Source organism: Notechis scutatus, chromosome 7 (genome assembly GCF_049901735.1).
Source record: "Notechis scutatus isolate UNSWTSFEM ecotype Mainland chromosome 7, rNotScu1.2, whole genome shotgun sequence".
In the NCBI taxonomy this organism is placed as follows: domain Eukaryota; kingdom Metazoa; phylum Chordata; class Lepidosauria; order Squamata; family Elapidae; genus Notechis; species Notechis scutatus.
Window position 1 is genome coordinate 1,055,381 of NC_142015.1, and position 25,943 is coordinate 1,081,323.

The 25,943-nt window shown below is 47.2% G+C and overlaps 1 protein-coding gene across 2 annotated transcripts in view; it reads left to right on the forward strand.

Annotated features, from left to right (window-relative positions):
* GFPT1 (glutamine--fructose-6-phosphate transaminase 1) overlaps nucleotides 1-24,179 on the forward strand; it is a 30,775-nt gene extending 6,596 nt beyond the window's left edge. Inside the window, exons 2-20 of one of the 2 annotated variants that reach the window (XM_087969593.1) lie at nucleotides 423-530; nucleotides 2,166-2,273; nucleotides 3,112-3,237; nucleotides 4,508-4,566; nucleotides 6,039-6,173; nucleotides 8,014-8,075; nucleotides 8,944-9,023; nucleotides 10,228-10,281; nucleotides 13,445-13,550; nucleotides 15,255-15,418; nucleotides 15,758-15,853; nucleotides 16,275-16,372; nucleotides 17,719-17,839; nucleotides 18,575-18,732; nucleotides 19,864-19,978; nucleotides 20,177-20,304; nucleotides 21,462-21,629; nucleotides 22,456-22,617; nucleotides 23,890-24,179. In XM_087969593.1, coding sequence (XP_087825719.1) covers nucleotides 423-530; nucleotides 2,166-2,273; nucleotides 3,112-3,237; nucleotides 4,508-4,566; nucleotides 6,039-6,173; nucleotides 8,014-8,075; nucleotides 8,944-9,023; nucleotides 10,228-10,281; nucleotides 13,445-13,550; nucleotides 15,255-15,418; nucleotides 15,758-15,853; nucleotides 16,275-16,372; nucleotides 17,719-17,839; nucleotides 18,575-18,732; nucleotides 19,864-19,978; nucleotides 20,177-20,304; nucleotides 21,462-21,629; nucleotides 22,456-22,617; nucleotides 23,890-23,934 — 2,093 coding nt within the window. In that variant the 3' untranslated portion in view covers nucleotides 23,935-24,179. The remainder of the gene's footprint in view (nucleotides 1-422; nucleotides 531-2,165; nucleotides 2,274-3,111; nucleotides 3,238-4,507; nucleotides 4,567-6,038; nucleotides 6,174-8,013; nucleotides 8,076-8,943; nucleotides 9,024-10,227; nucleotides 10,282-13,444; nucleotides 13,551-15,254; nucleotides 15,419-15,757; nucleotides 15,854-16,274; nucleotides 16,373-17,718; nucleotides 17,840-18,574; nucleotides 18,733-19,863; nucleotides 19,979-20,176; nucleotides 20,305-21,461; nucleotides 21,630-22,455; nucleotides 22,618-23,889) is intronic. The other variant, XM_087969594.1, reaches the window with a different exon arrangement.
* Nucleotides 24,180-25,943: the final 1,764 nt, after the last annotated feature.

Consider the following 25,943-nt stretch of genomic DNA (forward strand, 5'->3'; position numbering starts at 1 on the left):
GGCCCAGTTCCTGCAACCGTTCATCGTATGTTTTATCCTCCAGTCCCCTTAATCATCCTGGTTGCTCTTCTCTGCACTCTTTCTAGAGTCTCGACATCTTTTTTATAGTGTGGTGACCAAAACTGGATGCAGGATTCCAGATGTGGCCTTACTAAGGTTTTATAGAGTGGTAGTAGTACCTCATTTATAAGAGCCAAGTTTGCAATGAAGGGAAGGATACAGGAAGTTTAAGCAGAGAATCCCTCCAGGCTGGCAGGGAGGCAGGAGACAAGTCTTAAAGTTGCTCGGTTTGGAAATCCTTGGCTTAGATGTGCTACTAATAAGGCTTAAATGTACCACCAATGAGACTAACTACGAATATGTTGGACCTGCAAGGAACGACTTTAATGTTGTTGCCCTTTCCATTTTAAATCATCTTTTAGGTATCTTTGCTTACCTGAATTACCATGTTCCCCGGACCAGGCGGGAGATCTTGGAGACCCTAATCAAGGGGCTTCAGAGACTGGAGTATCGGGGATATGACTCCGCAGGTAAGCTGTCCACGAGATGGACGGTTGGCTTACACCCCCTACTTCTTTGGGTGGACATGCTACTAAACGCCATCAGCATCTGAACCTGTGTGTGTCTGTGTGAGAGAGGGAGGGAGGGAGAGAGAGAGAGAGAGAAAGAGGGTGTGTGTGTGTGAGAGAGAGAGAGAGAGTTAGAGTGTTAGAGAATGAGGGTGTGTGTGAGAGAGAGAGAGAGAGGGAGGGAGGGAAGGAGAGAGATAGTGTGTTAGAGAAAGGGTGTGTGTGTGTGAGAGAGAGAGGGAGGAGGGAGAGAGAGAGAAAGAAAGAGTGTGTGTGAGAGAGTTAGAAAGAGTGTTAGAGAATGAGGGTGTGTGCGTGAGAGAGAGAGTGAGTGAGTTAGAGTTAGAGAATGAGGGTGTGTGTGTGAGAGAGAGAGGGAGAGAGAGAGAGGGAGGGAGAGAGAGAGAAAGAAAGAGTGTGTGTGAGAGAGAGAGAGAGTTAGAAAGAGTGTTAGAGAATGAGGGTGTGTGTGTGAGAGAGAGAGAGAGTGAGTGAGTTAGAGTTAGAGAATGAGGGTGTGTGTCTGTGTGAGAGAGGGAGGGGGAGAGAGGGGGAGGGGGAGAGAGAGAAAGAAAGAGTGTGTGTTAGAGAGAGAGAGAGTTAGAAAGAGTGTTAGAGAATGAGGGTGTGTGTGTGAGAGAGAGAGAGAGTGAGTGAGTTAGAGTTAGAGAATGAGGGTGTGTGTCTGTGTGAGAGAGGGAGGGGAGAGAGAGAGAGGGAGGGAGAGAGAGAAAGAAAGAGTGTGTGTGTGAGAGAGAGAGTTAGAAAGAGTGTTAGAGAATGAGGGTGTGTGTGTGAGAGAGAGAGAGAGTGAGTGAGTTAGAGAATGAGGGTGTGTGTGTGAGAGGGAGGGGAGAGAGAGGGAGGGAGGGAGAGAGAGAGAAGAAAGAGTGTGTGTGAGAGAGAGAGAGTTAGAAAGAGTGTTAGAGAATGAGGTGTGTGTGTGAGAGAGAGAGAGGAGTGAGTTAGAGTTAGAGAATGAGGGTGTGTGTCTGTGTGAGAGAGGGAGGGGGAGAGAGAGAGAGGGAGGGAGAGAGAGAGAAAGAAAGAGTGTGTGTGAGAGAGAGAGTTAGAAAGAGTGTTAGAGAATGAGGGTGTGTGTGAGAGAGAGAGAGAGAGTGAGTGAGTTAGAGTTAGAGAATGAAGGTGTGTGTGTCTGTGTGAGAGAGGGAGGGGGAGAGAGAGAGAGGGAGGGAGAGAGAGAGAAAGAAAGAGTGTGTGTGAGAGAGAGAGAGAGTTAGAAAGAGTGTTAGAGAATGAGGGTGTGTGTGTCTGTGTGAGAGAGGGAGGGGAGAGAGAGAGAGGGAGGGAGAGAGAGAAAAGAAAGAGTGTGTGTGAGAGAGAGAGAGAGTTAGAAAGAGTGTTAGAGAATGAGGGTGTGTGTGTGAGAGAGAGAGAGAGTGAGTGAGTTAGAGTTAGAGAATGAAGGTGTGTGTGTCTGTGTGAGAGAGAGGGGAGGAGAGAGAGAGAGAGAGAGAGACAGAGACCTTCCTTGGCCTTCTATGTACCTGGGGACCACTAATCCTGACCGGGGTGTGGGTGTGTGTGGGGGGGGTTTGCCTGCCCTTCTTCCTCGTCTTCCCTCCTGTGTCGTAGGGGTTGGAATCGATGGTGGGAATGAGAAAGACTGGGAGGCCAATGCCGGCAAGATCACGCTCATTAAGAAGAAAGGGAAAGTGAAGGCTTTGGATGAAGAAATTAACAGTAGGTCTCGTTTTCCTCCTTTTCATTTGAGTGGCTGCATTTAAACCCCCCCCAAGCAGGTGGTTGAAGGGAGCGGACTCTGCATTTAATTCGGTTTATTGATTTGATTCCGGGAGCCGCTCATCCCAACAGGTGACTCCGGACGGCGTATATCCTAAAACATAAAAGACAAATGAAACGCAGTTAAAACCAAACTTCTGCAAGTAATATTAACTTTGATCATCCTGAGTAAGAGTTTGTTTTCCCTCCGGGGAGCCCCGATTGAGGCCCGTAGTAAGAAGCCGGAGCGCAAGATCCGAGTTGGGGTGTCTCCCACGATTTGGGTGATGGGAGAGGATGGGTGGGAGAGGCTTGAATGGCCATTCTTGGACCCTAAAGATGGAATTGTGCTGCCTTCAACATTTGGCTTTTAGGGTTCTTACTTGAAGTTGTATAAATCGTAGTATTGGTGCATTATTTACTACTTATCTTTTTGATAATTTGAACCTTGCTAACTTGAAAGTATTTTTAACCTAAATTTCACCAGAGATAAGTAGATTTTGATAAGTAGAAAATCAGCATGTAGCATTTTATAATATTATATACTACCAATGAAGTATGTTGTACAGGTAGTCCTTATGACCGTTCATTTAACAACATTATTTTTTTAAAAAAACACCCAACAAATATTCCACAGGACCTGCTTTGTGGCTGCACTGACAGCTACAGTTCTGAAACGAGTGGATTGAAGCACAACCAGACCAGAGATTATAACTGATGCCGCCTCCTCTTTCCATGACCAGTATCAAAAAGCCTTTAAAAGTGAAAATATATATATCTTTTTTTCCCCTCTCTCTAGAACAGCAGGATATAGATCTGGACATTGAGTTTGATGTGCACCTTGGAATTGCGCACACCCGCTGGGCCACCCACGGCGAACCTAATCCAGTCAACAGCCACCCGCAGAGATCAGACAAAAACAACGGTAGGCCGGAATTGGGATCACAAAGTGGCTTTCTTGGGGGGAGGGGATTTGTGGTTGTGTGTGTGTGTGTAGGTGTTCTGACCCAAGCCTCGTTCAAAGCAAACAAACACCAAACAGAGATAAAAGCAAAACCTTTGTAATGCTTCTCTGTGAATTCCGTTCATTCACAGTAAAACGCTACTAAAATCTAATCGTCCCAGATAAGAACGAGCCTTGCCAAGACTTGTGGACTTCAGCTCCCAGAATTCCTCAGCCAGCAAAGCTTGTGGATTTCAACTCTGCAAAGCTGGCTGAGGAATTCTGGGAGTTGAAGCCCACAAGTCTTAAAAGTGGCCAAGGCTGGAGACCCCTGGTCAGGATAACAGTTAAGCAGTTCCTAGGCACGTCTTAAGTCCACCATCCAGGATGTGGTGCTCACAACTGACATGATAGCAGCCTTCCAGGATTTGAGAGGCTGCGACAAAGAGGAAGGGGTCAACTTATTTCCAAAACCGCTGAAAGCAGGACAAGAAACGATGGATGGAAAGAAGAGAAGCAATCTGGAATTAAGGGGAAACTTTCTGACAGCGAGGACAATTAACCAGTGGAACAGCTTGCCACCAGAAGTCGTGGATGCTCCATCACTGGAGGTTTTTAAGAAGAGATTGGATAGCCATTTGTCCGAAATGGTATAAGGTTTCCTGCCTGAGCAGGGGCTGGACTAGAAGACCTCCAAGGTCCCTTCTAGTTTGATTGATTGATTGACAGGGCTTCAAAAGTGACTGTTTCACCATGTGTAGCAATAGCACTTATATACCGCTTTATAGTGCTTTACAGCCCCCTCTAAGCAGTTTACATTCAGCCTCTTTGTCCCCAACAATCTGGGTCCTCATTTTACCCACCTTGGAAGGATGGAAGGCTGAGTCAACCTGGAGCCTGGTGGGATTTGAACTGCCAGATTGCAGGCAGGTCCGTGTCAGCAGAGGTAGCCTGCAGTGCCGCACTCTTAACCACTGTGCCACCGAGGCTCAAGTGTGAGGCACAAACAAGCAGATGCATAGAGTACTTCATTGCTTTCTGCCTGGAATGCAGGAATCTTCTCAGACTGATTGGGTGCTAGATCAGCTTCCATGGAGTCAGTCTCTCCACCCATTTATCTTCCCCACCCCCCACCCCCTTCCTGCATAAAAACAGGTTTTGAGCAAGGCGCCCTTTTCTTTCCCATTTTGCTTCTTTTATGGCGCGGTTTCTGATCACAGCCTTGAATGTGAATGTTCGTTTTTCCTTTCAGAATTTATTGTTATCCACAACGGAATAATCACAAATTACAAAGACCTAAAAAAGTTCTTGGTAAGTTCAGCTTCCTGGACTGTATTTTGTGGGACACCTTCAAAACAGGACCTGGAAGAATACTATTTAACGTGGGACATATTGTGTAATTGGATAAAAAATAGAAGCAGAGATTAGTGTTAAATAAGGAAAGAAGATCAACAAAACACACATATACGTATATAATGATGAGGACACGGTTAGGATTGTCACCTGATTCCATAAAATTTTGGTTGACCATTTCAGATCTTAAAATCAAGCATTTGTACATAACTGCCTTAAGGCTGAAAGCAAAATCTGATTGATGGGAGGGGAAAAAGATCAGTATCTTAGCAGTGATGCTTCTAGAAGAGAAAAGGTAAGCTAAGTGGAGCAGAATACCTAAGAAACATCCTTTCTCCTGCATAAATCAGTTCACCCACAGAGAAGACAACGTACATTCTAACATTCTGATATAAGTACAGTGCAGCCTGGACTGGAATGATAGCACAGCTTTTCCCAAAATGTTGTCCTTAAGATATATCACATTCTGTTTTCCAGAATTCTTACCTCACAAGCTGAGAATTCTGTAAATCTTTGTCCAAAGGATTTGGAGAAAGCCAACTTGGGCAAAACTAAATAAATATAAAACTATTTTAAAAAACCACCACCACCACACATATATACAGAGATAAGAGGAAGATGTAAGAATAAACAATGTAAAAAAGTATCTTTAGGAACTGTACATGAATATAATATGAAGTGCATAAAGTGAGGATTGTAATAGTGTAACATGGCAGAAATAAGCAAATAATAGTGATAAATTGGATGTGTAACTTGATGGAGAGAATATATTGGATGATAGACTTAATTAGGATGTATAATGTGATGACCTGATGTAACCAGTAAGTACACAAAGGCGTTGTATAATTGGAATGGTTTATCTGTATTAAGGGAAAATGTACAATAGAACATGACCCCAAGGTTCTTCACAGGTTAGACAGGGTGTCCTTTTGCAGCCAAACTGGTTGAGCCTTGGGGCGTGGCACAAAATGCAAAGTATGTTTTGTTCTGTCCATGGAACAATCCACATTGTGGCTCAGAATTTGGGGTGTTTTTCCCTGCATTTCTTCTCTCCCCCACAAGAACATCTTTGCCTGGAACATGTGCAAAATTCCACTCCAGGCAGAGACACCCCCCCCCCTCCAAGGATGGTCTGTTCCACGCACAGAATATTTTGCATTCTCTGGCTGTGTCCAGATTGACGTTCTATATTGGTAAACTTTCCTGTTTCTTCCCGGCAGTTTCTTTTGAATGTTTCTGATTCAAAAGCTGGGCCGTTTTATAAGAAATTAGGATTCAGTGTGCAAGATGTTTAGCACTTGGTCACCTCAGTAATATATTTTGCAATCGATTTTCTCTTGGCTGAGCCACATCTGTCATGCTGTTCAGGCTCAGTGCTTCTCTGTCCTGATTCAGGTGCAAAAATAGCCCATTTTTTCCCCTCTTTTCAGGAGAGCAAAGGCTACGAATTTGAATCGGAAACTGATACCGAAACCATCGCAAAGCTTGTCAAGTACATGTATGACAACTGTGAAAGTGACGATATAAGCTTCACCACCTTGGTGGAGAGGGTCATTCAACAGCTGGTACATCTCTAGTTTTACCCAAATCACTGGGCAGTCTGGGTCTCATATATTTTGCTAAATCATGGATCCTGTTTAATGGTTGAGGGCCAGGCGCTGTTGAGCCCACTTACCACCAAAGAACAAATGAACCAGTGGGACAGCTTGTCTCCAGGAGTTGTGAGTGCTCCATCACGGGAGGCTTTTAAGAAGAGACTGGACAAACTATCTGGAGTGGTATGAGGTCTTCTGTCTTGGACAAGGGGTTGGACTAGAAGACCTCCAAAGTCCCTTTCAGCCCTATGGTTCTATGTTCTGTTTCTCTGATGGCTACTTTTGTCTTCAGCCTCAGATACGAGAAGAACCTCACTTCCAAGGAAGATCCAAGCTTTGGGGGCAAATCTTATTTGCAGCTGTGTGGTGACCCCGGGTGGGATACAAAACAAACACAGTCACAGAAAACAGCTGAAGCCCCTTTTATTCCTTCCCTTTGCTTCCAAGCTCCGAATATTCTTGTTGGAAGACAAAAAAAAAAAAAAAAAAAAACACTCCCACCCAAACAGTTACACGAAGAAGGAAAAAAGCAACACAAACCAGGCAAGATAAGGGCTGGAGGACGTCCACGGATAACACACACTGGGAAGGATGCCAAACTCAGAGAGGAACTATAAACTAGAAATATTTACATGCTTTCTTTCCAGCGCTCGCCAGTACGCATGGCTGTCTTTTCAATGGTCACAGCTGCAGCCCATAAAGAGGATCAAGGCCCTCATCCTCTCCTCCCTGCGTGCCCTAGGATGGAGAGGGGGTGGGCCTGGGTCCCCCTCTGACTGCCCAGCTGGCCTCTGCCCTCCCCAGCCTCCTCCACAACCTCCGGAGCCCCACTTCCACTCCCTGTCGGCTGTTCCTCCTCTCCCTCAGAGTCAGTCTCCACCAGCGGCATGACAAGTTGCGGCCATCAAAGTGCCCTCAGTTTAGCTAAGAATTATTTTAAAACTGCTAAGGATAATTGTATACCGGCAATCCTAGATTCACTACCGTAATTGAGCCCGGAAATATGTTCTTAAGTTTTTGGAGTCATAAATCGAGGCATTGTGTGAGCAGATCTGATTTCTTTTTTTAGCCACAAACACCATAGTATTTAGTAACAGTAATAGTGTAACAGAGTTGGAAGGGATTTTGAAGGTCTTCTAGTCTAACCCACTGCTCAAGCACGAAGCCCTATACTGTTCCAAACAAGTGGCTGTCCAATTAAGTGAATGCCACAGTCGTAAAGCGAGACCATTTTTCCCCGTGGGCAGTTTTGGCAGGAAACCAAAAGTAAATGCCAAAACCCAGTAAGAAATGTGGCCAGTTGTGGCCCTGCCTCTGTGTGATGCTGCAGACAGCTGAAAAGGCCAGCTGGTTGCCAAGGGTCCAAAATGGAGCCACAAGATTGTCGGGTTGTGGGTCTCATAATTTCAGAAACAGGTTGTCAGTAGCTTTTGAAAGGGGAGGAGGTCTGTTGTAACTTTGAATTGTTCATTAAGCAACCCATTGTAAATTGAGGATTACCTGTGGGGTAATCTTGCTCCAAAGGGTGCTGGGTGTATTTTCGGGCCTTTAGATGCTCAAAGCACTTTATGTTTTTTTCAAAAAGAATGTTTACATGTTTCTGTGCGTATCTGTGCTTGTTTAGAAAGGAGCCAAGTGTAATAAGTTTTTACCACCTATTTATTTTTTCTTACAGTAATTTTTTTTAAAATCAGAAAGGGGTCTGATCGTTCCTCTTCAGTGCGTGTGTGTGTGTGTGTGTGTGTGTGTGTGTACATGAACGTGCCCAGAAGAACTGCAAGGTCTGATTTTCTTTCCTGTCCCAACACAGGAGGGGGCTTTCGCTCTGGTGTTCAAAAGTGTTCATTATCCTGGCCAGGCAGTTGGCACAAGGTGAGTGCCAGTCAGCCTGTCATTTCTGTCTCCCACCGGTTGGCCCAGAGTTGATAAGATTCAGCCCTGGCCAGTTGAGCCTGCAATGCTATAACCAGGGCTAACTCACTGCACCTGTGTCTGGTTTGCCAATTGCACAGGGGCAGATGGGACAGCACTCCAGAGGGTTAAGGTCATTGCCCAGAGGATCATTGGTTGCCCTCTCCCCTCTTTGGAAGAGCTTTAAGCTCCCGCTGCCTTAAGAAAGTTCAAAACATCCTCAGAGATCCATCTCATCCTGGGCACCCTTTTTTTGAACTATTACCATCTGGCAGACGGTACAGAATAATAAAAACAAGGACAAAATAGGGTGGAAAACAGCTTCTATCCCAGGGCAGTAACTCTATTGAATTCTACTGTATAGTGCAGTATTAATGCAATATAGCAATAGCAATAAGACTTAATATACTGCTTCACATTGTTTGATAGCCCTCTCTAAGCAGTTTACAGAGTCAGCCTCTTGCCCCCAACAATCTGGGTCCTCATTTTACCGACCTCAGAAGGACGGAAGGCTGAGTCAACCTTTGAGCCTGGTGAGATTCGAACTGCCAAATTGCAGTCAGTCAGCAGAAGGAGCCTGCAGTACTGCCCTCTCACCACTCCGCCACCGAGGCTCTCGGGGATTTTCAATTCAGTTGCATAGACCGTGAAGGATATGTGTGTTTTATTTGTATAGTTATAACATACACTGAAGAGGGCATTTAATATAGTTGTCCGAGGTGCAATGACAATAAAGTAAACTAACTGAGTAGTTGCTCAGGAGTAAACTATGAGTAAGTCTCCCCAATGGCGGCTGCTGCTCAACTCAACCTCTGGTTTTCCTTTCCAGAAGGGGGAGCCCTCTACTCATCGGAGTTCGGAGCGAGCACAAGCTTTCCACCGACCATATTCCAATCTTGTACCGGACAGGTAAATCGCCCCAAGCCGATGCTCTGATTTTTCATGTTATGCCTCCGTAGCTTCCCATGTCAACACTATGTGAAATAACTTCCCAACTAGCCTAGTGGGGCATTGGGGGATGGTAAAAGTCAGGGCAGAATTGATTTCCCGTCTTAAACTTGGGAAGCAAGGATGGACTGACAATCTGGGAGTCTGCCTTGAGAGTTCATCCTGAAAGAAACTTGATGGGTACAGCCCTAAGAGTAATTGCCTGCGGGCCCTGATGCCCTCCTTCCTTCTCAGCAACAGCTGGGAGGGGACTTTAGTTTTTTTCCCCAGTGCTAAAAACTGGGGGTGAGTGGGAAATATAGATCCTTTCACTGGGCACACTTCAATAGGTACACTGGTGGGCATTGGTTAGCATTTTGGGCAGGAGGATTTGACTGCAAAAGGCCGATTGGTGTTTCATCTTCTCTTTTTGGAGATTGTCAAAACGTAAGAATTCGTCCTCCATTCAATCAGGGGTCTCCAACTTTGGTGACTTTAAGCGTGGCGGACTTCAACTCCCAGAATTTCCCAGCCAGCTTTAAGCCTGGAGGACTTCAGCTCCCAGAATTCCCCAGCCAGCTTTAAGCTTGGAGGACTTCAGCTCCCAGAATTCCCTAGCCAGCTTTAAGCCTGGAGGACTTCAACTCCCAGAATTCCCCAGCCAGCTTTAAGCCTGGAGGACTTCAGCTCCCAGAATTCCCTAGCCAGCTTTAAGCCTGGAGGACTTCAGCTCCCATAATTCCCTAGCCAGCCATAATTCCCCAGCCAGCTTTAAGCCTGGAGGACTTCAGCTCCCAGAATTCCCTAGCCAGCTTTGCTGGCTAGGGAATTCTTGGAGCTGAAGTCCTCCAGGCTTAAAGCTACCAAGGTTGGAGACCCCTATTCTACTTCCTCCTGAAGCCCATGGTTTATCGATTCATTCTGTGCCATCGAGTCATTTCCGACTCTTAGCAAACCACGTGTGGACCAATTTTCTCCACGATGTTTTCTGTCCCCACCTCAGTTCCAATGGTGTCCCCAGAGCCCCTGTAGCTGAGTGCATCCCCCTTTCCCAACGCCGGGGCCGCCTTTAGAGAGCTTTGAAATAATGCCGGATAACTAGAGCCTGGTCTCATTTTATGCCTTGCGTACCTGGACGACTCTCGATGCCTTTTTTCTGAAGTTGCTTTTCGTGTCGCCCTTTCAGCCACGCAATCTGTAGATCATTCACTTGATGGCCTGCCCAAAAAACTGGAAGAAGGTGCTTTAAAAACTTACCAGCATCCCTGAGAATAAATCAAAACACGTACAACCTTTTTAATTCGTGGTTTACTGCTTTCCACCTGAGGGTGGTGGGTGGGAACAGGCCCTGCCCTGCACCTTCGAATTTTGGCTTTTTTTCTTTTCTTTTCCAGAATAGGGACAGGTGTGTGGTTATTTTCCTTACTGTTGCTTTGTGGAAAGCAGGAGCAACCCCCTATTAAAGAGGTTTCGTGTGTGGGGGAAAATTTGCATGCCGTTCTTGGGATGGGTGTTTTTTTCCACACTTCTTCCCAAATTCCTTTTTGGTCCTCCTTTGCCCCGTTTCTCATTTCCCTCCTGTCTCCTGATATTTTGTTACCGATACCCAAATGTGAGGATGCTGGGTCTCCCCCCCCCCACCCCACAGCCCGGCCCTGATTTCATCGTTTAAAAAAAGGAAGATATCAGCATGGGAGCTGGGTTTGATACGGATTGTATGAATGCATTTGGGACGTTCTCTGTAAACTCTTGGCTGGCTAATTGTGATCAAAACGGAAAGGTTTCAGCAGTTTTGGTGGAAATTCATGGAGGCAAATGGTCAAAGATATCCTGTCTTTCAGGAACAACAGCAGCTTCCATTTTTAAAAAAATCAACTTAAATTTAATTTTTTTTAAAAAAAAATCATTGGGTTCCTCAAATATTTAGATAGTTTCTCTGATTTCGGGAGGCTGTATCACTATCAAGAAGGATAACCCAAGACAGCCAGTTGAGTTTCTCCTTTAAGCCCTGCCTGGAGAAGGGCAGGCCCCTTATCTTCCCCTCCCCCCCCTCCTGTCCCCCCCGCCCCAAGAATGTCAGGCAATCCAAGAGCATGGTGTTCACCTGTCATTCAGGGTACCCCCAAAAGACAGGCCCTCCAGACAGGGTAGCACACACATTACATGCGTGGATATGCTTGCCATAATCTTCCAAGCGCTTTGTTTGTTGCAGAGCCTTTGAACACCCACAAGTGCAACAACATTCACTCTGTAATAATCGTAATAATAATATTAATATTAATAATAACAACAACAATACTACCACCACCAACAACAACAATAATAATAATAACAATAATAACACCCTGATTCTACAAAATAACACCCTACTTGGAACAGCTTATATCCTCCGACTCTACCTTAACAGCTCCTAGGTCCTTGGTTAGGACTTGAACTGTTGAGCTATCAACCAGCCCCAAAGGCTGTGAATCTCACCAAAGATATAATAATAATAATAATAATAATAATAATAATAATAATAATAATAATAATAATAATAATAATAATAGTAATGTCTACTGGGATTGGCCTAGAGCAATTTGGCACCTTTAAGACTTGTGGACTTCAACTCCCAGAATGCTCCAGCCAGCATAGCATAGATAATTCTTGGAGTTGAAGTCCGCAAGTCTTAAAGGTGCCAAGTTTGGGGACCCCTGGCCTAGTGTGCGTTATTTCTGTCCCTCTTAACATGATCGATCCATTCTGTCCATCTTCTCTAGCGATCCCAAAGATGTTTCCCCCAAAAGGCAACTGGACTCCCTCGGTTTTGTTCTTTGAAAACGTTTCGCTTCTCATCCAAGAAGCTTCTTCAGTTCCTCAGGACAAAACGGAAGAAGCTTCTCGGATGGGAAGCGAAATATTTCCAAAGGAAGCCCAAGTTTGCCTTTTGGAACCACCAGGACCTGGGTGGTTGAGAATCTCTCTAGCAATTGTCCTCCGTGGTCAATTCCCGTCAGACACGGGCCTTTCCCGATCCTCCCTGAACGAAATTCCCATCTGGGATCCCCGGAGGATCTGCTGTTGTTGTTTTTTGGCTGGCAAGGATAACTGGCCCTTTGCTTCTCCTTTTCTTTCTTTTTTTTAAAGTCCCCTGTAAGAAGTTCTTTCGGTTCAGCTGGGCTGACAAGCCTGACTTTGATTAAGATGCTTAAGACTGTGGTGTCTCAACCCACGGAGCAATCCTTTTGATGTGATCATCCCCGTGGGGGAAGCAGGGGGGATTTTGGAAAAGTCAAAATGGTTTCTGTCACCGGGGGGGATCAAAGCCATGAACTTCGATGGTGCCAGTTGCAGCCTCTGCATTGACCTTTTTTTGATGCCCCCTCACTCTAGTTCAGGGGTCCCCAAACTTGGCCACTTTAAGACTTGTGGACTTCAACTCTCAGAATTCTCCAGCCAGCTATGCTGGAGGAAAATACTGCCAACATCCTTCTTGGATATGATACAGGAATTAAACTTGTCAGATCAGTGGAGGAGATTAAACCCTGAAAACTGAATATACTTTTTATTTGGATCCATATAAGTCACGGTCCTGATTAGACATGGTCTGGATGAATGTAGGAATAGGAAACGAGCTAGAAACAGTAGAAATTATGACCAATGTATAAGCAGACCATAACCCCCTAAAGATAATTTGGAAAGGAAGGGGAAAAAACGAGGAGAAGATGGACATTGAACTCCCAAATTGTAAAAGAAAAAGAATAGGTGTTAAAAATTAAAAAAAGTAATGGAACTATTCTTTAAGGAAAACCCAAATCAACCAACATCACTGCAGGTACTATGGGATACAGCTGAAGCATATTTAAGGGGAATAACGATAGCTTATATGGGAAAAAGAAATAAGAAAAAACAACAGCAACAAACTAGGTTACAGGAGGAGATTAAAAAGTTAGAAATTACCGCAAGATGAGGAAGTAAAGGGGACAATGGTCTTAGCCAAACCTAAATTAAATGGGATAGATCAGGAAGAAAGGCCAAAGGACCTGAAAATGGCAAAACGATTTCTTTGAATAGGCCAACCAACCAGGGAGATGGTTAGCCTGTAAATTAAAATTTGAAGTCCACACCTCGTAAAGTGGCCAAGTTTGGAGACCTCCGCTCTAGTTCGTCACTTCCTAACCGGAGCAAGCCGGGCATTCACGGAGCCTCCTCCTGCACACCTTCTTCTTTGGATGGGTTGAGGAGGGGGCTGCCTTTCCATCTCTCATCCCCGTTGAAGGGGGGCTTCCTGACTCAGAGGGCCGAGGAAAGGAAGCTTCCCGTTGGGCGAGGAGAGCCCTGCAGCCACGGGTGTCCATGCAGGGCGCGCTCTGGGGCTGAACAACCGCCAACGTCTTGACGACGCGCTCTCTACGGTGTTGTAGGCAAGGACAAGAAGGGCACCTGCAGCCTCTCCCGCATGGACAGCACCACCTGCCTCTTTCCCGTGGAAGAGAAAGCCGTGGAGTACTACTTCGCCTCGGATGCCAGGTGGGCGGCAGGTGTGGAGGGCGCCGGAGAGGTTTCCCAAAGGAGGGACCGGTGCCCTTGAGCGTCGCACGCTGGGTTGGACCCTCACTTCCCGGAGGGGAGGCTACGGCGCCAGCCGTTAAAAGAGATCTTGTAGCCTTTCCAAAGACATCTAGCTAGGGGTGGGGCCGCTGGGGGTTCGCAGGGGTTCGGGAGAGCCCCCCTAGCTGAGATTGCGCAGTTCGGAGCAACTCCCAAATCCCACTCCTGGCTGGCCCCGCCCACCCCTCCCTTCCCCTCCACGGAGTCCCCACCTGGCCCATTTGGGATGCAGGTAAATGCAGGGCAAAAAATGGGCCTCCCAGAAGTTTGGGAAGGCTGGAAATGGGCCCGTTTCTGGCATCCATAGAGCCTCCGGCGCCTGGGGAGGCTGGAGGAAATCCTCGGGAGTCCGGGGAGGACAAAATGCCCCCCCTGGCATGGTGCAGGAGCCGATTAGGCCACACCCACCATGGCCACGCCCACCCAGCAACCAGAGAACCTGTTGCTGAATTTTTTGAAACCCACCCCTGCATCGAGCCATTGACCTGTGACCACAATTGAACCCAAAATCTTTGTTCCCGATCAAGATGGTTGTTAAGTGAATTTTGCCCCCCTTTAAGACCTCTCTCGCCACAGATCACTGCAATTAAGTTGGTAAGGCCGTTCTTAAGTGAATCTGGCTTCCCCATGGACTTTGTGTTAGGTAACATTGCACTGAATTCCTTGGAGAGGCGAAACAAGTAGAAAATGAAGCTGTTGGAAAGTCCCTTTCAGTAAAATAAAAAAAGTTTAGGTGAACATCAAAGTCTTTATTATCGATGGTTCTCCTTCATAACTCACCCTTCTTTTCATTCACGGGAATTTTAAGTGAAACATTTGAGTATCCCTTTACTTTGGTAGGCAAGCTTGATATAAGGAGTACAAATAATGGTATAAGTTCTCTAGATCTCCCTTGGTTTTGGCATCATTTTTTAGGCGGGGGGATCCTCTTTTTCCTCCTCATATGGGTGTCCCATTCTAAATCTGTTTATGGCAGGGCCCCCCAACCTGGGCCACTTTAAGACTTGTGGACTTCAAATCCCAGAATTCCTCCTCCAGTCGTGTTAGCTCAGGGAGTTGAAGTCCACAAGTCTTAAAGTGACCAAGTTTGAAGACCCTTGTGATAGATGATTGATAGATGATTAGATAGATGATAGATAGATAGATAGATGATGTTAGATAGATAGATAGATAGATAGATAGATAGATAGATAGATAGATAGATAGATAGATAGATAGATAGATAGATATGGAGAGAGGGTGAGGGGGAGAAGGTGAGAGAGGGAGGGAGAGAGAGAGAGAGGATAAGTGATAGATAAGGGGTCTTCAAACTTGACAGCTTTAAAACTTACGGACTTACAGACTTCAACTCCCAGAATTCCTCCTCCATGTCAGCTCAGGAATTCTGGGAGTTGAAGACCACAAGCCTTAAATTTGCCAAGTTTGAAGACCCTTGATCGAGAACATAGAATAATAGGAGTGGAAGTGTTCTTGGAGGTCTTCTAGTTCAGAGGTCTCCAGCAAAGCTGGCTGAGGAATTCTGGGAGTTGAAGTCCACAAGTCTTAAAGTGGCCAAGGTTGGAGACCTCAGGTTTATGGGTTCCTTCAAGTGATGTTAAGCCATCCTCCCCCATTTTCTCGCAGCGCTGTGATTGAACACACCAACAGGGTGATTTTTCTGGAAGATGATGACGTGGCAGCCGTGGTTGAGGGCCGCCTCTCCATACATCGGATCAAGCGAACTTTTGGAGATCATCCTAGCCGGGCGGTTCAGACCCTCCAGATGGAGCTGCAACAGATCATGAAGGGTACGGATTGAGGGTTGGCACTTTTCAAACGTTTTGCTTGCCAGGCTGCTTCTGAGGTGTCCACAGTCCCTTCCAGGTGTAACTCCACCATCCTGTTCTTCTGTGGCCTGTTGGCTAGATGATCCTTAGAAGGTCCCTCCAGGTGCGCTCAGACAGGATACAGTTTGCCCTATGAGGTAGACCTGTTCAACATGAACGTGTGCATTTTCAGAAGAGTAAAATGGGTTTTTACTACTGTGTTATTACGGATGTGGACTTGGGTTGAGGGATGGGCTCCTTGTCCAAAACGAGAAGGGCAAGGTTGCCTCTATTCAGTGGACTTCCTTTTGTTCTTCCAAGGCAACTTCAGTTCGTTCATGCAAAAGGAAATATTTGAGCAGCCAGAATCTGTCGTGAACACCATGAGAGGGAGAGTCAACTTCGATGACTACACAGGTAAAGGCTTCGGAATTGTCTTCTGCTCAGGAAAACCAGGACTTTTTAAAACACAAAACTCTTTGTCTCCCCAAATGTGGTTTATTAAGTAGATAGATTTCATTCACAGGGGAGATCCGTAGATGCTCTAACACTGGACAGTGACAGTAAACTCGGTTTCTCTTCTTCCACTGCGGTGGATCTCGGCTAACAAACTTGCTACGGGCCAACTTGTCCCATGATCAAAACCTCTGGCTATCTTGCTCCCTGGAGGTTGCTTTGACAGGCCGCGGAGTTCTCTTTGGGGTGAGGGGTGGAGCGCCACTGAGCCTCCTTTCGTAAGGATTGCTAAAGAAATCCTGCGGGATCCTTTTGCATTGGAGCCGTTCTGCTTTTCTGTGGGCCGTTTTCGCCAAGACTTTTGCCTTGTTCTTTGCCGCAGTGAACCTCGGGGGCTTGAAAGACCATATCAAGGAGATCCTGCGATGCCGGCGTTTGATCCTCATCGCTTGTGGGACAAGCTACCACGCAGGCGTCGCTGTGAGTAGCTGAACTCAAAGTAGCGTTTCAAAGTGTTTGAAAGATCAGCAAGGCCCTGCAGCAGGGAAATGTCGGTCCTGCTATTGGGACTTGCAGCTTTTTCTCGATGGTGCACTGTGTGTGTGTGTGTGTGTGTGTGTGCGTGTGTGTGTGCAAAAAATCAAAGTGACACAACCATGTAGCCGAAGCCTTGGGTCCTTTTTACGTCCATCGCTAGTGCTGGTGTTTCAGTCGTGCCAGGCATCTAATTTGGAGGCTTTGAACAGTTGGACTCCTGGAATTATTGATACAGGAAGAGCTAGTCCTGCCCCTGTCGGAGTCTGAATCCGAGGAGGTAGACAAACAGCTGACACAGGGAGTGAGTGTGGATCTGTTGGCTGTGAAGGAAACTGGGGAAGGGCAAAGTCCAGCTGGGCAGAGCAGGAGAGAGGTAGAAGAAGAGAGAGGGAGTTCAGAGGAAGACCCAGGCCCAGACCCTTTTCATCCTAGGACATGCAGGGAAGAACGGAGAAGGGAGCAACGTGGGTTGCGTGGCTCACGGGGGAGGAAAGGGCCCTGATTCCCTTCATTAGCCACAGCTGGGAAGACAGTTGATAAGAAAGGCAGGCTGCGTGAGGCAAATTGCTGGGAACAAACATGAGCTTATCTTGTGTTGACTTTGGTTATCTGTGTTCCTGGCATCCTCCCAACCGGAATTAACTGCCATTCCTTCAGGTCTGGAATTTCTTCTCTTGCCCTGCTGGACTAATTATCTCATCTTGCCTTGATTGGACTTATAGTTTTTGTTGACCACATTTTGGACTTGATTCTCTGCAGCCAAAGGCTGTTCCTGGGAGAGTTTTTCTCCAGTCCAGAAGGTAACCAGGACATTGGAGGCAAAGTTGGAGCTAATAAAGCGACTCCTACTGATCACCTGACTGTGTTGCCTTTGTGCCACGCCCCTTTGGGTCATCACAGAGCTTCTGTGAGATCGTTAATTTACCAGCCTGTGGGTGGAATAAATGATACTCAACATAAACGTGTACTTAAATGGGCCTGCAGCTTTTGAGTGATGCTTTTGAGTGGTGCAGTGGTTAGAGTGCAATATTGCAGGCTACTTCTGCTGACTGCCAGCAGTTCAGCAGTTTGACCAGCCAAAGGTTGACTCAGCCTTCTATCTTTCCGAGGTCGGTAAAACAAGGACCCAGATTGTTGGGGGCAAGAGGCTGGCTCTGTAAACCCCTTAGAGAGGGCTGTGAAGCACTGTGAAGCGGTATATGAGTTGAAGTGCTGTTGCTACTTTCATTTTATGCTCTGTTCCTTCCTCTCCCTCCCTCTTTCTCCCCCTCCCTGCATCACTCGCCCAGACTCGCCAAGTGCTGGAAGAACTGACGGAGCTGCCTGTCATGGTGGAGCTGGCCAGTGACTTCTTGGACAGAAATACTCCCGTCTTCCGCGATGATGTCTGCTTCTTCATCAGCCAGTCAGGTGGGATGGCCAAGGGAGGCCTCTGGGATCAGCTGACAAAAGAATGCAAAGTTTACCCGGTGTTTTAGCAACTCTCCTACCTTGAGGAGAGCAGAGAAGAGGTAGAACAAGGGAGAGGGAGTTCAGAGGAAGACCCAGGCCCACCCCCTCTTCATCCTAGAATAAGCAGGGAAGAACGGAGAAGGGAGCAACATGACTTACAGGGGAGGAAAGGGCCCTGATTCCCTTTTCCATAGGAAAAGAGTTTAAAGGAGAGGCAGCAGAGAGCTGCATTTGCCAGGAACAAACGTCAGTTTATCTTGTGTTGACTGCGGTTATCTGTATTCCTGGCATCCTCCCAACTGGGTTGATTTACTGCCATGCTATTTCCCTTCTGGAGCTCCTTACCTTACCCTGCTGGATTAATAACCAGGACCTTGGAGGCAAAGTTTGGAGCTAATAAAGGGATTCCTACTTATTATCTGGCTGTGTTGACTTTGTGCCACGCCCCTTTGGGTCAACCCAACGTGCCAGAGAAATGTCCCTGGGCATTTCTTCCCAAATATTGAAGAAAAGAGACGAGTCCAGGTTCATTCGCAGGGTGAGACCCTGTGGCTTTGGAGAGCCATGCTTAATTTGCCTGTGTCTGAGCTGTGTCCCATGTTCATAAGGAAGGTAGGAATCAGGCCCCTGCTCTGACAGATCTCCAGCTAGGAGCGCCTTCTCGATTGACCAGGTCCATCTCTCTCTCGGCAGGGGAGACGGCCGACACCTTGATGGCCCTTCGGTACTGCAAGGAAAGGGGAGCCCTCACAGTGGGCATCACCAACACCGTCGGGAGCTCCATTTCACGGGAGACGGACTGCGGGGTGCATATCAACGCAGGGCCAGAGATCGGGGTGGCCAGCACAAAGGTGAGGAGCCTGGGCGTAAAGAGCTCAGAGGCGCAGGTTGGTGTGAAGGTGTGGCGGCTTATCAGGTCTTAACTCTGGAGTGCCCATGCTGACTGCACCTGGGCCCTCCTGCTTTCCTTAAGGCCGGGAGTTGCGGTCCCAGGAATTAATCTCCACCTGCATTCTGGAAAAGCCTCCGTTTTATGTATAGTCCGAAAAGGCAGGACAGGTAAGAATAGAATAAGAATAAGAATAAGAATTAGAATAGAATAGAAAATGAATAGAATAGAAAATGAATAGAATAGAATAGAAAATAGAATAGAATAGAATAGAATAGAATAGAATAGAATAGAATAGAATAGAATAGAATAGAATAGAATAGAATAGAAAATAGAATAGAATAGAATAGAATAGAATAGAAAATAGAATAGAATAGAATAGAATAGAATAGAATAGAATAGAATAGAACAGAATAGAACAGAATAGAATTCTTTATTGGCCAAGTGTGATTGGACACACAAGGAATTTGTCTTGGTGCAAATGCTGTCAGTGTACACATAAAAGATACATTTGTCAAGAGTCAAGAATCATCAGGTACAACACTTAACAGTAGTCATAGGGTACAATAAGCAGTCAAATCATACCAGGAAACAGCCCATATAAATCATAAGGATACAAGCGACAAAGTTACAGTCATACAGTCACAAGTGGGAGGGGATGGGTGATAAGGAGTGATGAGAAGTTTAATAGTAATATATAGTGCAGACTTTGTAAATAGTTGGACAGTGTTGAGGGAATTTCTTTGTTTAGCAGAGTAATGGCATTCGGGGAAAAACCTTCCTTGTGTCTAGTTGTTCTGGTGTGCAGGGCTCTGTAGCGTCATTTGGAGGGCAGGAGTTGAAACAGTTTCTGTCCAGGGTGTGAGGGATAAGGCATTAACATCAAATCACAACTTTTTGCTTTTTCAAAATAATATGAACAGCCATTTCTATAAAAATCTTCCCAATACAGTCGCTCCGTTCCCGATGACGGAGAGGTGGAGAAGATGGCCGCCCTCCCAGGCGTTTCCCATTTAAGCGTGTCCTGAATTGGCTTGGAGGGATTCATGGCTTCGGCTTTAACGGGGTGCCTTTTTTCTCCCCTCTTCTCTAGGCCTACACGAGCCAGTTTGTCTCCCTGGTAATGTTTGCGCTCATGATGTGCGACGACAGAATTTCTATGCAAGAACGGCGGAAAGAAATCATGCGAGGCCTCAAGTTGCTGCCAGGTAAGGAGTCCTGGGGCCAACAGTGTCCATTTTGAATGTTTCCATTTTATTCCTCTTGAGTCTCCCTTCTCCCTTGGGAGCCAGCCAGAGTCCCAATCGCGCGAGATGCCACATACATTCGAATAAATAAATGCAGAAAGGTGGGGTCCCTTCCGGCCGGCTTACCCAAGGTCTCCGAACTCTCCTTGCTTTCGATAGGCTTGATCAAGGAAGTGCTGAGCATGGACGACGAGATCCAGAAGTTGGCCACTGAGCTCTACCAACAGAAGTCCATCCTCATTATGGGGAGGGGGTATCACTACGCGGCCTGCCTGGAAGGCGCCCTGGTGAGCATCCTCTTGAACCCGCAGCCGCCACACCAGTTGGGGAGGGAAACGCTCCTCGTCCCTCGGGGCGGGTACAGTGGGTGAAAAGAGAAGCCTGTCAAACGCCGCCATTCCTAACCGTAGGGGGACCAAAGACGGAATGTGGGCAGAAGATCTAAACCTTGGGCCACTTCAAGATGCGTGGACTTCAACTCCCAGAATTCCCCAGCCAGCATTCTGTTCTGTTCTGCCCTATTCTCCTCCTCCTCCTCCTCCCTCTCCTCCCTACATTTTCCTTCCCGTTTTTTCCTTTCCTTCTTCCTTCCTTCCTTTCCTTTCCTTCCTTCCTTTCCTTTCCTTTCCTTTCCTTTCCTTTCCTTTCCCTTCCCTTCTTCCCTTTCCTCTCCTTTCCTTCCCTTCTTCCTTCCCTTCCCTTCTTTTCCTTTCCTTCTTCCTTTCCTTCCTTCCCTTCCTTTCTTTTCCTTTCCCTTCTTCCTTTCCTTTCCTCTCCTTCCCTTCCTTCTTTCTTTCTTTCCTTTCCTTCTTCCTCTTTCCTCTCCTCTCCTCTCCTCCCTCCTTCCCTTTCCTTTCCTTTCCTTCCCTTCCTTTCCTTTCCTTTCCTTCTTCCTTTCCTCTCCTCCTCTCCCTCCCTTCCCCTTTCCTTTCCTTTTCCTTTCCTTTCCTTCCCTTCCTTTCTTTTCCTTTCCTTTTCCTTCTTCCTTTCCTTTCCTTTCCTCTCCTTCCTTCCCTTCCCTTTCTTTCTTTCCTTCTTCCTTTCCTTCCCTTCCTTTCTTTTCCTTTCCCTTCTTCCTTTCCTTTCCTCTCCTTCCCTTCCCTTCTTTCTTCCCTTCCCTTCTTCCTTTCCTCTCCTCCTCCTCTCCTCCCTCACTCCCATTCCCACTCCATAGGAGAATAAAGCACAAAGTTGGTTCTGGCCAATCCTACGTGGAAGCCGCCACTTAAAGCGTCCACGATCGCCTTCCTTCACGCTTTCCCCCTTTTCCTCAGAAGGGAGCGAGCGGAGGGAAGGGGTTGTTCTTTTTATTCCAACGAATTCAACGTGGGAGATTTCACCCGTGGCCTCCCCGTGACCCACAGGAGATCTCTGGAGCGATGGGGAGCAGGGGGGGGACCGTTGGTTCTCGGCCGAGGTTAACGAAGGGCTTCCTCCCCTTTAGAAAATCAAAGAGATTACCTACATGCACTCGGAGGGCATCTTGGCCGGTGAGCTGAAGCACGGACCCCTCGCCCTGGTGGACAAGCTGATGCCCGTCATTATGATCATCATGCGGGACAACACCTACGCCAAGTGCCAGAACGCCCTGCAGCAGGTCATGGCGCGCCAGGTGAGCCAAGGATCAACCCCCCCCCACTTCCAGGGATATTGAAAGACAGGTAATAGAGTCCTGCTGACTTCATTTGAGCCCGTTCCAGCTGGGAAGTGACCTGCTTTCTAATGGAAAAAAAAATAGCAAGGCTATTAACAAAACAAAGCCGATATTCCCCTAATAAAGATGTTGGAGGAGACCCCCGTGGGAGCTTCTGGGTGGGTGGGTGTCCCCTGGAGATCCTCAGCCATCCCGGTCACGCTTGTCCCAAAGGTGCGTTCCTTTTTTTCAAGAGGCACCTGGACTTTCTTGTTTTTCTTGGAAGGCCTTTCGCTTCTCATCCCAAAAGATTCTTCAACTCTGACTGGATGGATAAATGCTTCCGTTCCCCTCCCGTTCCTCATCCAAGGAGCTGAAGAAGTCAGTGGGGAAGCTGGCAGGAAATCGGAAGTTTTACGCTTAGTGAGGGCAACTGAGATTGTTCGAACTGCCGTGGCTAAGTGGCGCAGTCATGTCGTTTTTCAGCTTAACCACAATGTCCCTTCATCATGGAATTTCTGTTCTCAATTAGCCTAATGAAACAAGCCTCTATAGATGATCTTGAGCCCCTGAGAAAAATGGAGATGCACCCCCAAGTAAAGAAGGGTTGAAGAAGCGCTTTCTCCTACTATAATCTAATTTTCTTCTCGTGAGCAAAACGTGTGCGCGCAAGGGTGTCTTTGAGGGGGGTGGGCACCAAAAAAGGCAAGGTGGCAGGCACAACCATATATTTTGACTTTTTTGAGTCCAACCCTCACGGATGGTCCTTCGTGTTTACTTTTTTTAAAAAAAAAAAATTCTACAGGGGCGGCCTGTCGTGATTTGTGATAAGGAAGATATCGAGACCATCAAAAATAACAAGCGCACCATCAAAGTTCCCCATTCGGTGGACTGTCTGCAGGGCATCCTGAGTGTGATTCCTTTACAGCTGCTGGCTTTCCATCTGGCCGTTCTCAGGGGCTACGACGTAAGTTACACTCTCCCGAACCCCCGAAGTTTTCTCTTCCCAACTAGCCCCAAAAGTTCAATAACGTGGCATCGGGCTTCCCGTGAGAACCACTACAGCAGGGGTGTCAAACTCAAGGCCCGTGGGGCTGCCCTAGAAAGAGGGAAGGACCAGCCCATGGCGCCTCGGCCCTCCCGAGCTCCGTTTTCGCTGGCAGAGGGTTGCAGGAAGCCTGTTCTGACCTCGGCTTCCCCGAGAAGCACTAAGCCGACTCTTTGTCCCAGCAAAACCCCTTTTATTAAACGAAGGTGAATTTCTTGCATTCACCTTCGGCCAAAGGCCTGGCCAACAGTCTTCCAAGGGTGTAATTAGGAGCACAGACCTCATCTAGCCTGGGGAGCTGCCAAGTCAAGGTTTCCAAACATGATGCTGACAAGGAAGGACTCAGCACAGAGTCTCTGAGATGCACAGACAGATCTCCACACTGCTGCAACGAATGGACAGATTGTTTCCTGGGGCCCCTCCCCTTTTGCTCCTCTTTTAATCCTTAGGGGAGGGGCCATTCACTGCCCACCTGTGGCTTTACTCCCACATCGACCCTTAATTTGTACTTGTTCCCTTCTTCTGGCAGCTCTGTGCATGCGCAGGCTGGGAACTGGCTCCAGCTGCTCCCCTGCCTCACTGCTGTCCGAGCCCGAAGGTAGCTGATGACTGCCAGACTGCCCTGGCCCCGTCTCTGCCTCTGACGCAGAGCCCTCGTCCGAGCCTTCCTTAGTCTCCAGGACTGGCCCAGGTTCCTCCCCAACCTTCTTACTACAGTCCGACTCTGTTGCCAACTCCAGTAGCCACCGGCGGGCCATAACAAGGCCGTCCCAGCCGAAAACGGAGTTTGGGAACCTATTTCCACTGGTAGAGGGTTGCAGGAGGCCGTCCCAGCTGAAAATGGAGCTTGGGAGCCTGTTTTCGCTGGCAGAGTGCTCTGGCTACCACAGGCACCCCTGGCACGAGTGGCATTGGCCATGCCCCACCCACCCACCCACCCACCCCCTGAAACACCACCCTGATGCGGCCCTCAATGAAAACCGAGTTTGATACCCCTGCACTACACCTTTCCAGCTCACTTCAGGCTACGATGTTAGCGGGGTTAAGTGGCCCCAGCAAATTCCTGGGGATGTGAGAACAGGTATTGGTGACTTGTGAGCTAAGCCTGTGTTGAGGAACCATCAAACATCCTCAATTCCTGCCATGACAAAGATTTTAACAGGTTGTGTATATCCTTTTTCCTTCTTCCAGGTTGACTTTCCAAGAAACTTGGCCAAATCTGTCACGGTTGAATGAGGTGCTCGCCCAAGGTTGACACAAGGGATTTCCCCTCCCCCTCCTCCTTCACTTCTCGTACTGAAAAACGCTGATTTTAGAAACATTTCTCCCGTGACCAATTCTTACTTCCGATGTAGAAAAACCTTTATACTGTAATTGTTGCGTTTGTGATAGTTAGGAGCTGAATCCACAAAGCTCCTGGTTAGCATGGATCAGTGGCAGCGAAGTCAAGAGTCCTGGGTTTTTTTCTCCTTATTTTCTTTTTTTTAAAAAAAAACTTGTTTATTGTAAAATCCTCATCAGTTATATAAAATTGCATCATTTCCTAGTTATCTCTAGGACATTCAAGAGTGTTGAGCTCGTGCAGGGATGTGGAAATGAAATTGCACACGAGAGAGAGACGGGCTCAAGAATCTCTTCTTTCTCCTAAGTGCTCCATTGGGAGAGTCTGGGTGGACCCTTTTTTTTTGGCTCCAAGGTTTCTGTTGGCCAGTGCATTCCTCCCCACCCCCAGTTAGTCCGCATCAGTGCAGCCTGTGCATCCCAGACGTTTGTTCTGTGAGTTTACTCTTTCCCTCCCACTCGTGGTGGGTGGATCGTCTATCTGTCCTCGGTCGCACAGACCCTGCGTTTTGGAGTTTGGTGTCACACCTTCAACCCTTTCACAAGGGGGGTGAAAATACCTCTCTACCCCCTCCTCACCAGTCCCTAAGCAGAGGCTTTGCTAGCTGAAGGCCCTGTGCCAGCCTTTTAACGGGAGTCAAGTCAAATGACTGTAGGTTGACTTCACCTTGGCGTGTTTAAGCGAGGAGCAGAGAAATCCCTTTTCTCCAAGTAAGGTAAAAATCTCGGGTTTTCAAGGGATTTATTTTTCAGGGCATCAAAGAGAAATGCCAGCCTTTGAAGGTGAATTGGCGGGGGGGGGGGGGGAGGAGTCTGGACTTGAACCAGTGTGGCTGAAGGAGAACCCACAGCTGTCTGGGCAGGTCTTGATCAGGGAAGGTGTCTGGTGGGTTCCAGGGGCCAAAGTGGAGTTGGAGAAGGTCTCTTCCAGTGAATCAGGATAAGCAGGGGTGAAGAAGGGAGCTGAATCTTCCATCTTGGATATATTTTCAGTCTGCTCTGCGTAGCGTTCCTATCCCTGATAAAAAAAGAGGGGGAAACGCTGGCAGATTTTGAATTGGAGGGTGAGCCTTCCGTTAAAATGCCTGGTGCATTTTTGTACTTCAAGGCCCCTCTGTGCTTATCAGAAATGGACAGAATTCCTTTCAATCCAAGTAGATTTGCTCCGAACAATCTTTTAAATCGGCCCGGCCCTTCTGTACTTGTGGATATGATGCGGATACTTCCGCAGTGGGCAAGAGAGCTAAAACGATTCTAAAATCATTTTTCGATTTTAGATTTAGTGGAGGGAGGAATGCTACACGGGGTGTGTGTGGACTGATAGATCACCTGGTGTGCTGGAGGGGAAGGAAGGAGGGAGGATGGATGGATGGAAGGAGGGAAGAAGGGAAGAGAGAAAGAAGGAAGGGACGGAGAAAGGATGGAAGGAAGGGATAGGAAGATGGATGGAGGGATGGAAGAAAGCAAAGCAAAGAAGGGAGGGAAGGAGGAGGGGGAGGGAGGGAGGAATACAACAGGGAGGGAGAGGACCAAAGATAAATAGATGCCTCAGGAAGCATCATATAGCTGTGAAATCTAGAGAAGGATGCAAACATAATAAAAATCCAGAGTGACCAAAATTTGCCACCCTTCAACTTCCTTCTCATTAGTTAATGGGGCAGACATCGGCACTTAAAAAGGGCTTTTCATTGATGTACTTCTAGAATGGAGAAAAGGCAAATTGCCCAGAAACTCAATAGAAATTTAAATTGTGTCAGAATATAAAGTTAAGCTGAATCTAAGCCTGTTCTCGGCACCCTTTTGTTGGCTAAGAAAATATCCTAATAGGGCAAGGCTGTCCAACCTTAAGCAAGTTTAAGGCTTGTGGACTTCCACTCCCAGAATCCCTGAGCTAACATGACTGG